Source organism: Ursus maritimus, unplaced genomic scaffold, assembly GCF_017311325.1.
Source record: "Ursus maritimus isolate PB19 unplaced genomic scaffold, ASM1731132v1 scaffold_22, whole genome shotgun sequence".
NCBI classification, from domain to species: Eukaryota; Metazoa; Chordata; class Mammalia; order Carnivora; family Ursidae; genus Ursus; species Ursus maritimus.
In genome coordinates, this window is record NW_024424675.1 from 18,019,614 (window position 1) to 18,036,286 (window position 16,673).

General features: G+C 48.1%; 1 protein-coding gene across 11 annotated transcripts in view; it reads left to right on the forward strand.

Annotated features, from left to right (window-relative positions):
- Positions 1-16,673, forward strand: part of RASSF2 (Ras association domain family member 2) — a 44,608-nt gene that overhangs the window by 9,105 nt on the left and 18,830 nt on the right. For all 11 annotated transcript variants that reach the window (XM_040638006.1, XM_040638009.1, XM_040638005.1 and 8 more), the window contains one exon: positions 15,951-16,041. In XM_040638006.1, coding sequence (XP_040493940.1) covers positions 15,983-16,041 — 59 coding nt within the window. In that variant the 5' untranslated portion in view covers positions 15,951-15,982. The remainder of the gene's footprint in view (positions 1-15,950; positions 16,042-16,673) is intronic.

Below are 16,673 nucleotides of genomic sequence, written 5' to 3' on the forward strand. Positions count from 1 at the left end.
TTTTTTTTTTTTTTTGGTCCTGCTCCAACACCCTGGTTCTTTGATACGAGGTTAAGGGCCTCTGGGTTTCCTCCTAAACACCCATCCAGAAGGTCAGAAGCTTGTGGACACTGGAGGGACTTTCCTATAAGCAAGTAGTTGCTCATCCGGGCCTGTGAGGTGATTGTTGGGGTGAGTCCCCGCGGTGACTTTCCAGGTCACTCCCCTGCCACCCGCCCGCTGGTGTGGAACGGGAGGCAGGCCCTTCTGGCAGGAATCCCAGGACCATTTCCTCAGATCTCTGTCCCAGCCGCCTTGGGGACTCAGCCCTGTGCACAGAGGCCTGAGCAGAGCAGGCCCAGGGTCCCAGTTGGCCTCCAGAAGAGCAGGGGCTTTGCAGACCAAGCTGCTTGTGGGGAGCCCGGTGTGGCTGGAATCTCAGCTCCTCATTGGAGAGGGTGGGCCAGGCAGGGGCTGCCTCCGAGCATGGGAGCCAAGTTCCCCTCTCAGCGGGGGCCTCGTACCTTTCATCGGTCAGGCCCCCTAGCTTTTTCCGGGTTGGGGGAGCAGGTGGTTTGTGGGACCCACGAGTGTGACGGGTAGCTTTTCTTTGGACAGAGGGCAGATGTGACTTAGGGTCTGTGGCAGGTGCCCAGGTCCCTGGCCGGGGTCTCTATCCCCGGCCCCTTGCAGGGTCTGCTCTACCTACATCCGGTCCGTGCAGCCCTTCACTCACTTGCCTCCCTTCCCCGTGGCTCACAGCAGAAGCCCCCTACCCCGTTCCTGCCTGCCCTGCTCAGAGCCCCCATATCCAGCGCTTAGCCAGGGCACCACAGAAGGAGCCCTGGGTTTCATGTCAGCTCTGTGACCTGGGATGAGTCGCCTAATATTCTGGGAACTTCTGTTTACTTATCTGTAAAACGGAGAAAATAAAGCTTCCCCGTGAGTTCTTTCTTGTAAGGAAGAAGATAAAGCTTCTAGAGCCTTGTTACGGGCAGTGCCAGTCACTGGGGATCTTGCTTGTTAGGAATGCACAGCCTCAGACCCCATCCAGAAGGACTGAATCAGAAGGGAGGGGGAAAGGAATTTGTACTTAATGAGCCCTCCAGGGGCTTCTGGTCCACACTCCAGTGTGAGAACCCCCTCCTCTAGGATACGGCTGGCTCGGTTGAGTTTTAGCTGAAAACTCTTTTTTTCTCCCTCCACCTCAAGAGGGTTCTGCTTTGCAAGAACTCACCCAGTCCCCCCCCCCGCTGTGTATTTTGGGACAAGTTACTTCGTTTCTTTGTGCCTCATTTGCTTTATCTGCAAAATGGGGATATTGAGGTTTCTCCATGGGGTTGTTATGGGGATTCAATGAGCCAAAGCAGATACTAGGTGGCCCAGAGTAAACTCTCATTTATGTAGCTGTCTATTATTCACGTCCGGTGTTTTGTCATTAGCCCCGTAACAATTATTGTGTTCTTGATTCGTGGGGGAAACCGTCGTCAAGGGCCTCCCGAGACAAGTCTTCTGCTAGTTCTCCTGAGCTAAGCTCTTTTCCACCTGCCCATCTCTTACCAGATACCTTCCACTCCCCCTTTCCTGATGCTTAGCATGCTTTGGGGGCGGGGACTGGCAAAGCCTTTTATTCACGGTCAGATGTAAAGCTGAGAGGGTGCAGTCCATACACTCAGGACACTAGACCTTAGCACCCGCTTGGGTGGTGTTTGGTGCCAGGCTCTTTCCTGAGCAGAGTGACTGGGCGAGCCGTGTGGGTGGGTCCCTGGGGGCCTATACACCTGGGAAAGGGGACAGAGGGGGTACATTCAGGGAAGGGAGGATCAGTGAGGCGAACAGGCCCCAGAGGGGACCCAGGCCTGGCCAGTAAGTGGGCCTTTTATTGAATAAAGGGAAGGCAAGGTGTGCCGTTTGCCTCCCAGGCAGCCTGGATTTTGCCCATGTCTGGGATGGGTTCAGGTTCAGGAACCAGGAGGTGGAATCTCCGGTGATCTCTAGAACTTGGCAGTGTGCCAGGCCACAGCTCGAGTCTCCTTCCTCGTGTGGCACAACAGGGCTGGGGCTTCCTGTTTGCCAGCGGCACTTCCTCCTGCCGCTCTATCAAGGGCTGAAGTACACGGGGGTCAGCCCGATCTCCTCTGGAACCACTGCCTGGTTACAAAGCAGAGTCCCTCAGGAGACCTGATGAGACAGTCTTTAACACTATAGTATGAAGGACTGTGTAGGATAACTTTCTACTCCAACCCAGGAGCTCCAGATTATCCCCCTGCGGAGGGGGCCAGGGCAGGACTCAGACAAGAGGTGGGGACAGGCCCCAAAAGGGGAAGTTGTGGGCCTCCAGTGAGCATTTCCTTTGTTTCTGGGGCGCAGGGCTGGCTTCCTGGCTTCTGTGGTGTGGTGCCCTGGTTTGCATGTCGTGGGGCCCTTTGCGTCAGCTAGCTCAGTCCCTGCCTGCACCGACACTTTGGGTTGCTCCGCGCTGTCCTCTCTCCCCTTTGAGATATTAGCAATGGGAAGGCAGGTGCCGAAGACCCAACTCAGTTTGCTTTTAGAAAATTCTGTTCCTTTTATTCCTGAAAGGCTGCTTCGAGATGCATTTGGTGATGTCCTCAGTCGACACAGCTCTATCCCTTTCAGATTTCTAGGTTGTTCTCAGCTCTGGTTGTACATTGGCACCCCCTGGGAAGGCTATAAAAATGCTTATGCTTGGGCCCCTTTCAGAGGGTCTGAGGTCATTGGTATGAGCGGCAGCCTGAACATGGAGAATTTTAAATGGACCCCCTCACCCCCCTGCCCGCTCCCCGTCCTCACTCAGGGAGAGTCTAAGGAGCGCCCAGAATGAGAACCTCTGAGCAGCTGTGTGTCTCGAGGCCAGCTGCTTCTCCTTCCTGCTTTGGTTTCTGCTGAGGCCTCTCAGACTCCCTGTCCCTCTCGTCGGTCAAAGGGGGGCTCTGTGGGGTTTGCCTCCCTGGGAATTCTCCATGGAAAGCGCTCCACTTCCCGAGCCTGTCTCGTTCTCCTAGCTGTGCTGTCTTAGAGACTGGGACTGCCTGGGTCCTGTTAACTGGCTGTGGCCCCCCGACCCCCATCCCGCCCTAGTTGCCGAGGTCGAGGCCGGCTCCCGCTGTGCCACCGGGAAGACGGTGTAGGAAACGAAGTGGGTTCTTCGTCTCCTCTGGGCTCTCCTGCCAAGGGGTGGTTTGCCAGCCTTTCTGTTCTGCGTTTGCCCTTCTCCCTCTGGGGACCTTCCAGTGGATCAATAAGATGAGAGCCGCGTAGTCTCTAGGCTGGAACAGAAACTGTAGGGATTAGCCAGTGAGGGAGGCTCTGAGGAAGATGAACCTTGGCATGTTCTCCAGGCGCCCTGATGGAACGGGAGTGAGGGCCCCGGAGTTTGGAGGAGCCAAGAGCTAAGAACACAGGAGATTTTGCTCTTCTTGAAGAGAGCTTTGGATGCCTTTTCCCACCTCCTCAAGCTCCTTGAGTGCTCGATGTTTGCCTTCCTCCCAAGAACCTGAGCTGGTGACTTTCAAGGGCTTGCACGGCCCCTCATCTATTCTCAGGGAAGCTGGAGACACCTGTGAGTGGGAGGGTCTGTGAAGAGGAAGAGGGAGGGACCCTTTGTGCGGCAGCGGGCCGGGGTGTGATTGGTCCAGAGCTCTGGCAAGTGTCTGTCCCCATCCCTGCAGCTCAGCCTTGCAGCGCACCTGGCCCCTCGCGTGGGCAGCTGCTTCCTCTCGGCTGGACAGCGGGTGGGAGAAAGTGGATTCCTTCTGAGTCGTAGTTGCTCCCTCGTCCTGGGAACGGTTCTTGCAGGGCAGTGCCTGGGAGCTCACCTTCCTCCTCCCAGGGCGGCTCTCCACCAGTGACTGACTAGCACAAGGTGCAAAGGCTGGCCTGGCTGTCTGAAGGCGGGACAAGTCCGTGGAGTTATTCACACCCCAGAGCTCCCCCGGGATCAGGCTGTGGCTGGACTCCAGCTGAACCCCGGTCACCCAGCTCCTTCCCCTGCCCGGTCCTGCTGCCCTCGCTTGCTTACAGGGTTCTCTTGAGAACACTTCCTCGGTAACTCATGTGCCCAAAAATCCTTGTGTGGGGCCCAGCTTCTAGAAATCCTCTTACCTCAGACCTTGAAAAAACAATGATCGTGGGAAGATTCACAGGAGAGAAGGATAGGCTGGGAGCTGGGGTCCAGAAAGGGGAAGCTCCAGGCCCAGGAGGGAAAGAAACACCAGATGGGTGGTTTCTTCGTGGTGGTAAGTGCTGTGAGGGACAGGCCAGGGTGTGAGCGCCTGCCCCCCGACACCGCCTGGGGGGCAGTGAGGATATTTTGAAGGGGGAGCTAAGTTTTGGATCAGGGTCTAGGGAGCATGTGCATTTGCTTTGGTCTGTGGAAGAGCATGGGCACGCTCATGGAGCTTGAAAAGCAGGCCTAGAATGTTCTCTGTGGCGGGGATGTCATCACCTCCAATGGCTTAGGAACCTTCCAGTTGTCAAAACATTCTCTTGGATCTTAGGGAAGGTTGAACCCACAAGCAGTAATGGATGGGTCTTCCCATCCACCACTAGCAAGGTTCATGGTACTGCCCAGGCATTTGATGGAACTGAAGAGAACCTAGAAAGTTCAGCCAGGGCGTGAAGTCAGTGCCAGAAGGAAGGACTGACTAGTTAGTGGCCCCAATGAGTCTCCAATGTGACTAAGGCCTGGGAGGCTCATGTCCCCATGAGGCAAGCCCAATGATACACACACCTCCAGATGTTTTAGCAGACGTGCTTCAATATACATTTTACCTCTTGAAGTCTTTCTTCAGGGAAGTTGTACTGATTGAGAATTCTTGAGGGGTGAATGACGATGTTCCTGTAAGGAGTTCAGTAGGTTTAAATAGGATTTAGACTTCCAAAGAGCAACTCCACGTTAATTCTTTTATGAACACTTTTTTAGAAAGTTATTTTTCTATAAAACTTAGGTTTCGTGTCAAAGTCGCCCTTTCATCTGCGTCCCTTTCTCTCCCCTTCTTTTTCTGTGTGGGAAGCTGTGAGTTGTTTCAGTTCTGTGTCTGAGATGCTGACCCACATGGGAAGCCCCGCCTTCCTCCCCGTTGTGCTCTGTCTTCCTCAAAAAGATGGCGCCGGTCACCTGCCACTTTGGTGTTCTCAAGGCATCATGGAAGCGTTGCTTGTAAATGATTCTTACAAGGCATTTTGGAGTCCCAGAGTGCCCCGTAAATTCTCGATAATAACAGAGAAGGCTGAAGAGTTGCAACGAGTCAGCTGAACAAATCCCTCTCTCCAAGGCTGTAGATATTGGCAGGCGCCCTTGGAGGAAGTGTCCCATTGAATCCACATTCCAGCCCCATCAACCATCTTCCTCTGACCCTTCCTTGTGTGAGGAACAATACTCTGTTTAAGGAATATCAGACCAAACTCTAAATTTCCGGCCCTTTGTTAGCTTTGCTGCTGTGTTTGCCTTAAAGTGAATGTTAATTTAGCTGAACCCCCCCTCCGACTCCACCGCCCCCAAACCCCCAATTAGTTGGAGGTAGCCAGTGATTTGTGGTGATGGTTGGAAAGTTTCTGAAGAGAGATGCAGATGTTGTCCTTGAGACAGACAAAGTAGGGATTGGGTCCTAGAATCAGTTACATGTAAGTTTAATTCAACAATGTGGTAGGCTAGTAAGTGTTTTCCTAACACCCCTAACTCAAGATTTATAGCAGTAAGAAAAAAGGTGGGAAGAAGTTCAGGTTGGAGACAAAGATCGGGCAACTTGAGCCTGGAGGTCTGATAGTAGCGATGGCCTTGCTAAGATCACCCGACAGGTAGTGAGGGAACCTTGGAGAATCCCCACATTTGGGCCATCAGACTACTTGATTTATACTTATCTGGCAAGTAAAAAAATAGTGATTAGGGCGGTTGAACGTCTTTTCATAAATCTATTAATTATTTGTATTTATTTTTTGGCGAAGTAACTGTTCATGTTCTTTGTCCAATTTTCTATTAGATGTAGAATCTTTTTTCTTATGGATTTATTAATTTTACAAATTAACGACATTAGCCCTTTGTCATATGTATTGTGAATGTTTTCTCCCAATTTGTCATTGACTTTTGACTTTGGATAGGGTAAAAATTTTTTCTAAACAGAAGTTGGAAATTTTTGCAGGTTGGCTCCATTTTGTTTTTTTTCAATGATGCCTTCTGGATTTGGGGTCTTTCATGGGAAAGTTTTCCCCACTTCAAGTTGATATATATCCTGTGTTTCCTTCCAGCATTTTATGTCTTAATGTTTAAATTTTTTATTCATCTATGATTTCTTTGGGTGGCAGGCGTAAGGTAGGGATTAAGCTTCCCCAACCTCCCCTTTCCAAAAGCCGGTCAATTCTCCAGCAACATTTTAAAAATTAATCTATCTTGCCCCGACTATTTAGAAATGCACCCCACAGTCTATGTTCCCAAATATATTTGGGTCTATTTCTGTACACTATATTGTTACATTGATCTGCCTATTTTTTCTCAAGTACCAAATAGTTTTAATAACTGTAGAGAAGACTTAAATTCCCTAATTAGTGTGCTGAGCAGATTTAAGAGGGCGTGCTATCAAAGGGAATTGTCTTAAGAACAGGACAGACTGCTTTCAGATGCAAAATGAAATTACTAAATTATAGCTTATGATGGAGGCAGTGAACAAAAGAGAGTCCTGCAGAAAATCCAATCCATGCGTTAGAAGATTAGCTGCAGAATTCTAAGGGAAAGAAGGAGATGAAAGGTTATGAGTAAAAATGATATGGTACTTGGAGGATAGGGGCAGAGATGGATGGTTGGATGGATGAATGGATGGATGGATGGATAGATGGTTAGATGAACAGACAGTGCTCGAGAGAGGACGTAGAGACATTGCTGAAGAAGAACCAAGAATGGAAGGAAGAGAAGAGAATCAAAGAAAGACTAGAACAGCGTTTCCCTGGTTGAAGGAAGACTGGAGAGTTGAGAGAGAGAAGGTCTGTGGACGGCTAGGCACCGCTAATCTCATTTCTGCACCAGGCAGGCTGTGGAACTGGTTCTGGCTGAGGTCCTGCGTCACGGCTCAGAGGCTGCTCTGGGTTTTCCTTCTCTGGCTCCTACCACCAGCTTCTGGCTCTGCTGACCCGCCTCCTTTTCAAGGCAACTTATTCTCTTGGCTGCCGGGGCAACCTATCTCCCTCCTCCTCTTCGAGGGACTCCTTTTCCTCTGCCGGTCACTGACCTACTGGGTGCATCGGAGCCCTGCCCCCTCAGCCCCTCCGTATGTTCCAGACCTCCCTCTCTCGGAGCTCCATGCAGTCACCTTCCTGGGCCGCAGACCCGGCTGCACCAGAGGGTCCCGTGGGCATGTCTCAAAGTCAGCCCGTGTTCCTCAACTTGGCAAGTGCGAATGTGGCGCCCCCAGCCCCTGCAGCACCTGGACTCTGCCTTTAGCCCCACGGTGACTCTGGCAGCGGGGCCCTTTTCCAAACCTTTTTAACTGGTGTATCACGACTTTTCGCTCTACCTCTTTAAACCCTATAGACGCTGTGACTCCGCCCCCATCGCCCCCTTCCCGGGTCAGGCCCCTCCAGGGGTCCCCCTGCCTCTGTTGTCTGCCACAATCCTTTCCCAAAATAGGCGGGGTGGGGCAGCTGTTCCGAATTTCAAGGCACATCACACCCTCCCCTTGTTTCCCTAGGGGCTCTGTAAGCAGGATCGTAGATGGGGTGGGTGGAAACAACAAATTTACTCTCTAACATTCTGGAGGCCAGAGGTCTGAAATCTGTTTCATCCGGCCCAAGCCCAGGAATCAGGAGGGCTGGGGGCGGGGAATCATTCGCTTGCCTTTTGTGACTCGGGAGCCGCAGGCCTTAGCTCCTGGCCCCTTTCTCCATCCTCATCCAGTTTAGTACCTTCCCGACTCTCTCCCTCTCTCTCTCTCTCTCTCTCTCTCTCTGCTGGGGTTGATGTTCCAGAAGGTCGCTCTGCCTCTCTTATAAGGACACTTGTAACTACATTTAAGGCCCGCCCAGGTAACCTAGGATGGTTCCCCCATTCCAAGAACCTTAATTTAATCACACCTGGGGACGGGGGATTCCCTGTATCCTATAAGGGAACGTTCACAGGCTCCTGGAATTAGGACCTGGGTATCTTTGGGGCCATTACTCGGACTACCACGCCGCCTCCCGTGGCACCTTGAACTCCTGGACGTGGTCAAGGTCCCAAACCGGGCCCCGCCCCATCTTGCACGGCTCAGGAGTGCCTGTGGCTTCCGTCGGGACCACTCTGCCCTGCCCCTTTGCCAGCTCCACCTCATCCCCGGGGTCTCAGCCTAGAGGTCGCTTCGTCCAGAAAGCCCCTAGGCCCCACCCAAGTCCAGATTGGGTGCCCTTCGGTGTGCTGCCATAGCATCTGCTTCCCTTGCTAGAACAGTCTCCCCCGTCCATCTCTTACTGCATCTGGAGGGCAGGGCTGTGCCTGTTCCCCTGGCTGTTGAATCACCATCAGTAAGCGCAAAATGCACATGTCAGGCACACGAGGAATGTTTGTGCAATGCATACATTTAAACCTGCATAGGAAGGGGACTTTTTTTTCATTTTTTAAAATTTAAATTTAAATTCAATTTAATTAACATATACTGTATTATTAGCTTCAGAGGTAGAATTCAGTGATTCATCAGTTGCATATAATACCCAACGTTCATGGGGCGCCTGGGTAGCGCAGTCGTTAAGCGTCTGCCTTCGGCTCAGGGCGTGATCCCGGCCTTCCGGGATCGAGTCCCACATCGGGCTCCTCCGCTGGGAACCTGCTTCTTCCTCTCCCACTTCCCCCTGCTTGTGTTCCCTCTCTCACTGGCTGTCTCTGTCAAAGTAATAAATAAAATCTTAAAAAAAAAAAAATACCCAGCGTTTATCACAGCAAGTGCCCTCCTTAATGCCCATCACCCAGTTACCCCATCCCCCTCCTCCTTCCCTCCAACAACCCTCAGTCTGTTTCCTAGTTAAGAGTCTCTTACGGTTTGCCTCCTGCTCTGTTTTCCTCTTAGAAAGAATACTTTTTTAAAAATGGGTACTCACTAGTTATGGGTCATTGTCACTTAAAAAAAAAAACCTTTCTCACCAGTCTGATTCTCTTTCTTTTTTCTTTCTCTTTCTTCTCCTTCACCTTCTCCTCCTTCTTCTTTGCAGTACATATGTATTCTGATTTTTTTTTTTTTTAAGTAGCACGGAGCCCAGCACGGGGCTTGAACTCATAATTCTGAGATCAGGACCTGAGCTGAGGGGGGTGCCTGGGTGGCACAGTCGGTTAGGCGTCTGACTCTTGGTTTCGGCTCAGGTCGTGATCTCAGGGTTTTGGGATCGAGCCCCCATGTCTGGCTCCCTGCTCAGCGTGGAGTCTGCTTGAGACTTTCTCTGTCTCCCTCCGCTCACGCAGGCTCCCTCTCGCGCTCTCTGTAAAATAAAAAAATAAATCTTTAAAAAAAACCCCAAAACCAGAACTTGAGCTGCGATCAAGGGTTGGACGTGTCACCCACTGAGCCACTTAGGCGCCTCTGGACTCCAATTTTTATGATTTTTTTTTCCCTTTTAGGAAAAGCCGAAAAATTAAAATTTAGAACTTAGAGCAACTGTGTACTTAGGGTACCACTTTTGGGTACACAGCTGGGGATTGAATTTTCTGAATGAAACTCAGCCCTTCAACTCTCCTCCCTGCATCGATGCCCCATTTTTAGGGGGCCTCTTGTATTTGTTTCCTGGGACTGCTTTAACAAAGTGCCAAAATTTAGCAGCTTAAAACAACACAAATTTATGATCTGAGGGTTCTTTAGGTCAGGACCTACAGGGTCTCCCTGGGCTAAAATCAAGGTGTCAGCAGGGCTGTATTCTAGAGGACCTGGGGAAAATTCATTTGCTCGTCGTTTTCAGCTTCTAGAGGCCACCACGTTCCTTGGATCGCGCCCCCTTCCTCTAGCTTCAACGCCAGCAACAGCAGATCGTGTCCTTTTCACGTTGTGTCACCATCGCACGGGCTTTTCTGCCTCCCTCTTCCATTTTCTTTTATATCATGGCGAAATACACATAAAACATACCAACGTCATCATTTTCAAGTGCACAGTTCAGTGGCATCAAGGACATTCACATTGTTGTCCTAGCAACGCCACCACCCAGCCACAGAACACTTACTGTTGCAAAAGTAAAACTCCACTCGTTAGACACGAATTCCCCCTCCTCCCCAGCCTTGGCAACCAACTTGCTACCTTGTGTTCCTGTGATGTTGACTACTTTGGAGACTTCCTATTAGTGGAATCATACGGTATTTGTCCTTTGGTTGCTGGCTTCTCTCGCTTAGCAGAATGTCCTCAGGCTTCTTCCATGTTGTAGCACGTGTCAGAATCCCCTTCTTTTTTGAGGCTGCATGCTATTCCGTGGAATATGTCTCCTGTGCGTTGTTAATCCATTCATCGGTTGATGGACCCTTGAGTGGCTTCCACTTTTTTCGCTGTTGTGATTAATGCTGCTGTGGACATGGGTGTATAAATCTCTCTTCAAGATCCTGCTTTCAGTTCTTTTGGATATATACCCAGAAGTGGAATTGCTGGATCATCTGGTTGTTCTATTTTTATTTTTATTTTTTTTTTAAGATTTTATTTATTTATTTGACAGAGAGAGAGACAGCCAGCGAGAGAGGGAACACAAGCAGGGGGAGTGGGAGAGGAAGAAGCAGGCTCCCAGCGGAGGAGCCTGATGTGGGGCTCGATCCCAGAACTCCGGGATCACGCCCTGAGCCGAAGGCAGACGCTTAACCACTGTGCCACCCAGGTGCCGCATCCCTGCCCGTTTATTAATTGGAGTATTTGATTTCTTTTACTATTGAGTTCTCTGTGTTCCTTACATATGTTGGATATTAACCCTTTACCGGATATATGGTTTGCAAATATTTTCTCCCATTCTGTAGGTGGTCTTTCCATCTTGCTGATTGTTTCCTTTGCTGTACAGAGGCTTTTTAGTTTTATGTGGTCCCACTTATTTATTTCTACTTTTGTTGCTCATGATTTGGGTGTCATTGCCAAAAAATTGTTGCCAAGGCCAATGCCAAGGAACTTTATTTCTGTTTTCTTCTTTAGAGTTTTACAGTTTCAGGTCTTAATTAAGTCTAATTCATTTCAAGTTAATTTTTTTTTAAGGTAGTCTCTACACCCAACATTGGGCTTGAACTCGTGACCTCAAGAGTTGCATGCTGTACTAGCAGAGCCAGCCAGGTGCCCCTCAAGTTATTTTTTGTGATTGGTCTCAGATAGGGGGCCAATGTCATTCTTTTGCATAGGAGTTTCCAATTTTTCCAACATTCATTGAAGACGCTATTCTTCCCTCATTGAATATTCTTGACTCCCTTGTCAAATATTAATTGTACGTGCATGGGTTTATTTCTGGGCTCTTAATTCTTTTTTTTTTTTTAAAGATTTTATTTATTTATTCGACAGAGAGAGACAGCCAGCGAGAGAGGGAACACAAGCAGGGGGAGTGGGAGAGGAAGAAGCAGGCTCATAGCGGAAGAGCCTGATGTGGGACTCGATCCCGGAACGCCGGGATCACGCCCTGAGCTGAAGGCAGACGATTAACCGCTGTGCCACCCAGGCGCCCCTGGGCTCTTAATTCTGTTCCATTGGTCTGTGTGCCAGCATCATGCTGTTTTGGTTGCTATATCTTTGTAGTACAGTTTGAAATCATGAAGTGTGATGCCTCCAGCATTATTCTTTCTCAGGATTGCTTTGGCTATTTGAGTTCTTTTGTTGTTCCCTATAAATTTCAGGATATTTTTTCTGTTTCTGTGAAAAATGCCATTGGAATTTTGATAGGGATTATGTTGATCAAGAGGTGGCTTTGGGTAGTATGAACATTTTAACAATATTCTCAGGGCTCCTGGGTGGCTCAGATGGTTATGTGCCTGCCTTCGGCTCAGGTCATGATCTCCAAGTCCTGGGATCGAGCCCCACATCGGGCTCCCAGCTCAACAGGGAGTCTGCTTCTCCCTCCCCCTCTGCCTCTCCCCATGCTTGTCCTCTTTCTTTCTCTGTCTCTCTCTCAAATGAATAAATAAAAGTCTTAAAAAACAAACAAAAAACCAATATTCTTCTGATCCATGAACATGGGATGTCTTTCCATTTATTTTTTTTTTCAATTTCTTTCATCAATATCATTTAACTTTCAGTGTACAGTTAATTCAGTTAATTTATTCCTAAGAATTTTATTTTTTTTTGTTGCTATTGTAAATGGGATTGTTTTATCTCTTTTCAGATAGTTTGCTGTTAATGTACAGAAACACAACTGATTTAGGGGCGCCTGGGTGGCTCATATGGTTAAGCGTCTGCCTTCGGCTCAGGGCGTGATCCCGGCATTCTGGGATTGAGCCCCACATCAGGCTTCTCCACTAGGAGTCTGCTTCTTCCTCTCCCACTCCCCCTGCTTGTGTTCTCTCTCTCGCTGGCTGTCTCTCTCTCTTGCAAATAAATAAAAAAATCTTAAAAAAAAAAACACAACTGATTTTCGCATGCTGATTTTGTATGCTGCACCTTTACTGAATTCATTGATTAAGTCTAAAGTTTTTTGGTAGAATCCTTAGGATTTTTATTTATTTATTTATTTAATTAAAAAATTTTTTAAAAATTTGTCAGAGAGAGAGCACTTGCACACAAGGAGGGGAGAGGCAGAGAGAGAGGGAGAAGCAGACTTCCCGCTGAACAGGGAGCCTGATGTGGGACTCGATCCCAGGACCCTGGGATCATGACCTGAGCTGAAGGCAGACACTTAACTGACTGAGCCACCCAGGTGTCCCTCCTTAGGATTTTTTTAAAAGGTTTATTTATTTATTTTAGAAAGAGACAGCATGCACGAGTGGGGGGAGAGACAGAAGGAGAGGGAGGGAAGCAGACACCCCATGAGTGCAGAGCCAGACGCAGGGCTCGATCTCACGACCCTGAGATCATGACCTGAGCCAAAACCAAGAGTCGATGCTTAATTGACCAAACCACCCAGGTGCCCCATGGAGTCCTTAGGATATTCTATATGTAAGATCATATTGCAAACAGAGACAATTTTACTTCTTCCTTTTTGATTTGAATGCCTTTTATTTATTTTTCTGCCTGATTGCTCTGGCGAGGGTTTTCAGTACTGTGTTGAATAGGAGTGGTGACAGTGGGCACCCTTGTCTCGCTCCTGGTCTCAGAAAAGCTTTTGGTTTTTCATTGTTGGGTATGATGTTAGCTGTGGGCTTGTCATATCTGGCTTCTACTATGTTGAGGTATATTCCTTCTATACCTAATTGGTTGGAGTTTTCGTCATGAAAGGATGTTGAATTTTGTCAAATGCTTTTTCTGCATCTGTCGAGGTGATCATATGTGATTTACATGTGTGGAACCTCCTTGTATCCCAGGGATAAATCCCACTTGATCATGTTGTATGATCTTTTTCATGTAGTGTTGAATTTGGTTTGCTAGTATTTTGTTGAGAATTTTTACATTTACACTCATCGTTTAGTTTTCTTTTCTTTTTAAGATTTCATTTATTTGTCAGAGAGAGAGAGGGAGAGAGAGAGAGCACAAGTAGGGGGAGTGGCGGGCAGAGGGAGAAGCAGACTCCCTGCTGAGCAAGGAGCCCGATGTGGGACTTGATCCCAGGACCCTGGGATCATGACCTGAGCCAAAGGCAGACGCTTAACTGACTGAGCCACCTGGAATCCCTGGCCTGTAGTTCTCTTATCTGCTAGTATGTTTACCTGGCTATAAGGGTATCAGGGTAATGCTGGCCTCATAAAATGAGTTTGGGAATGTTCCCTCCTCTTCGGTTCTTTGGAAGAGTTTGAGAAGAATTGGGTATTGATTCTTCTTTTAATGTTTGGTAGAATTCACCAGTGAGACCATCTAGTCCTGGGCTTTGCTTTGCTTTTCAAAACCTGGGAGGTTTTGATTACTAATTCAATCTTACTCATTATTGGTCTATTCAGATTTTCTTTTTCTTCATGATTCAGTCTTGGTAGGCTATATGTTTCTAGGAATTTATCCATTTCTTCTAGGTTATCCAATTCGTTGGCATGTAATTGTTCATAGTGGTCCCTTAAGATCATTTGTATATATCTGGTGTCAGTTATAATGTCTCCTTTTCATGTCTAATTTTGTTTGAGTTTTTTCTCTTCGTCTAACTAAAGGTTTGTCAATTTTGTTTACCTTTTCCAAAAACCAGCTTAGTTTCATTGATCTTTTCTATTGTTTTTCTGATCTCATTTATTTCTACTCTGATCTTTGTTATTTCCTTCCTTCTAATTTTGGGCTTAGTTTATTCTTTTTCTAGTTCCTCGAGATTGTTTATTTGGGATCTTTCTTTTTTCTTAATGTAGGTGTTTATTGCTATAAAGTTCCCTCTTAGAACTGCTTTTGTCATATCCCATAACTTTTGGTATGTTGTATTTCCATTTTTGTTTGTTTCCAGATATTTTTGACTTCCATTCCTCTTTGACCCATTGGTTGTTCAGGAGTGTGTTGTTCAATTTCCACATATTCGTGGATTTTTCCAGTTTTCCTCCTACTGTTGATTTCTAGTTTCATACCATTATGGTTGGAGAAGACAACTGGTACGATTTCAATCTCCTTAAGTTATGAAACTTGTTTTGTCTGTAACTTACTTTGAAATGCATCAAAAATAATGGGGCGCCTGGGTGGCACAGCGGTTAGGCGTCTGCCTTTGGCTCAGGGCGTGATCCCGGCGTTATGGGATCGAGCCCCACGTCAGGCTCCTCCGCTATGAGCCTGCTTCTTCCTCTCCCACTCCCCCTGCTTGTGTTCCCTCTCTCACTGGCTGTCTCTCTCTCTGTCAAATAAATAAATAAAATCTTGAAATGCATCAAAAATAAGATGGATTGTTGAATAGATAGAGGAATGTGTAGCGGGACAGATGTGTGATAAAGAAGGATAGTAAATGTCAAGGGTAGAAGAGCCACGCTGCCACGGCTGTTCTGGTCTTATTCTTCATCTTTATGTTTGAAAATTCTCATAATAAAATGTTTGAAAAAAATTTGGGGTAATGCCATTACCCAGAGAGAGCCAATCCCTCATTGATTTTTATACATATATACATATGCCAGGGATTCTTAACTGGGGGCAGTTTAGCCCGCAGGGGACACTGGGGAATGTCCAGAGACATTTTTAATCGTCATGACTGGGTGGTGCCACCGGCATCTCGTAGGTAGAGGCCAGGGGTGCTGCTCAATGTCCTTCAGTGCACAAAACAGTCCCCACAACAAAGAATGACTTAGCCCAAGTGTCAGGGGTGCTGAGGTTGAGAAACCCTGACATGTGTATCTGAATATCTGAATATATATGTCTGTTCATATAAATGTATATATGTGCATATTTTATGCTGCCATGTATTTTAAACAAAATCGAACTCATGGTTTTGTGCCCTGTGTTTCCATAACGTGTTGTCATTTTCCCAGGTAATTTATTGCCTTTCACGTGACCATATTTTAATGGTGATTGTAGATGCGTCCACTGTGATTTATTGCGTCCAGCTCCGTGTGGGCATATTTAGGTGCCTGCCAATCTGTGGTGTCCCTCAGTGGAATCTGAGTCTTCCCTGGCAGACACATCTCTATCCTGTGTTGTGAAGATCTCTTCAGGGGAGACGTGTTGGTCGCCCTTGGCACCACCTTCCATGGCAACATTCTTAGGGACTGGAGCATTTGATCTGGGGTTGTCCAAGGGTTGTCATCTCTCCTTTGGGTGTTTTTCCCCAGAGGCTGTGACGAGCAGAGGCGGTACCGGCAGTGTGGTATTCCACTAGCCCTGGATCAAGCACTGGGTTGCCCAGGCTGCAGGTTTGGGGTGGGGACAGAGAGCCATGTGTCCCCTCCCCTGGCCCAAGTTCTGCTGAGTTCCTAAGGACCCAACCTGACTTTGACCTGTGTCTTTTTTCAAATACAGGTCTCCCCTTCTGATGAAAAGAGAACAGAAGAATGGACTACAGTCACCAAACCTCCCTAGTCCCGTGCGGACAAGACAAATACATCTCCAAGTAAGATTTTTGGCTTTAGTGTTATGTCCCCAGTGGCCAGCCTCGCGTGATGGAAGCCCCTGGCAGGGGAGGCTCTTCTGTGTATGGGGTGGGGGGGCGCCTGTGTGTGGGAAGCAGGGAAGCTGCTGAGTGTGAATGAGTGAGAGCACACCAAGGTTGGCATTCTAGATAAAAACATGGCCCCGGAGCCTGGCCATGGACAGCGAAGGAAAGGGGACCTTCAAGACTCAACACCTTTGGGGGTTCAAGAGAGATGGTGTCCTGGAGGGAGGAATTAATGGTGGCTGCCCCCTGTGCTGTCCATGGTGTCCCCTGAGGGAGTCCCCGCTGGGTCGTGTCCCTGTGCTGCTGGGGTGCTGACCAGAATGGGCACAGGTGCCCCCTGAATGGGAGATAGTTTCATTGCTTTATATGCACTTAAATCTCCTGAGCTCAGAGGTTTTGCTAATGGGAGCCAAAAGGGACTTCTTTAAATGATAATTTTGAGGATATATTTTTATATCCAGCACAGGGGTTCGTGCATACTGAGCGCTCTCTCTCTGAACAAAATGTTTAACTTACCCGAGACCGAATTGCTTTAATTCCTTTCCACATATCTGGCCGTAGACAGACATGCAGTTGTGTGAACTGGG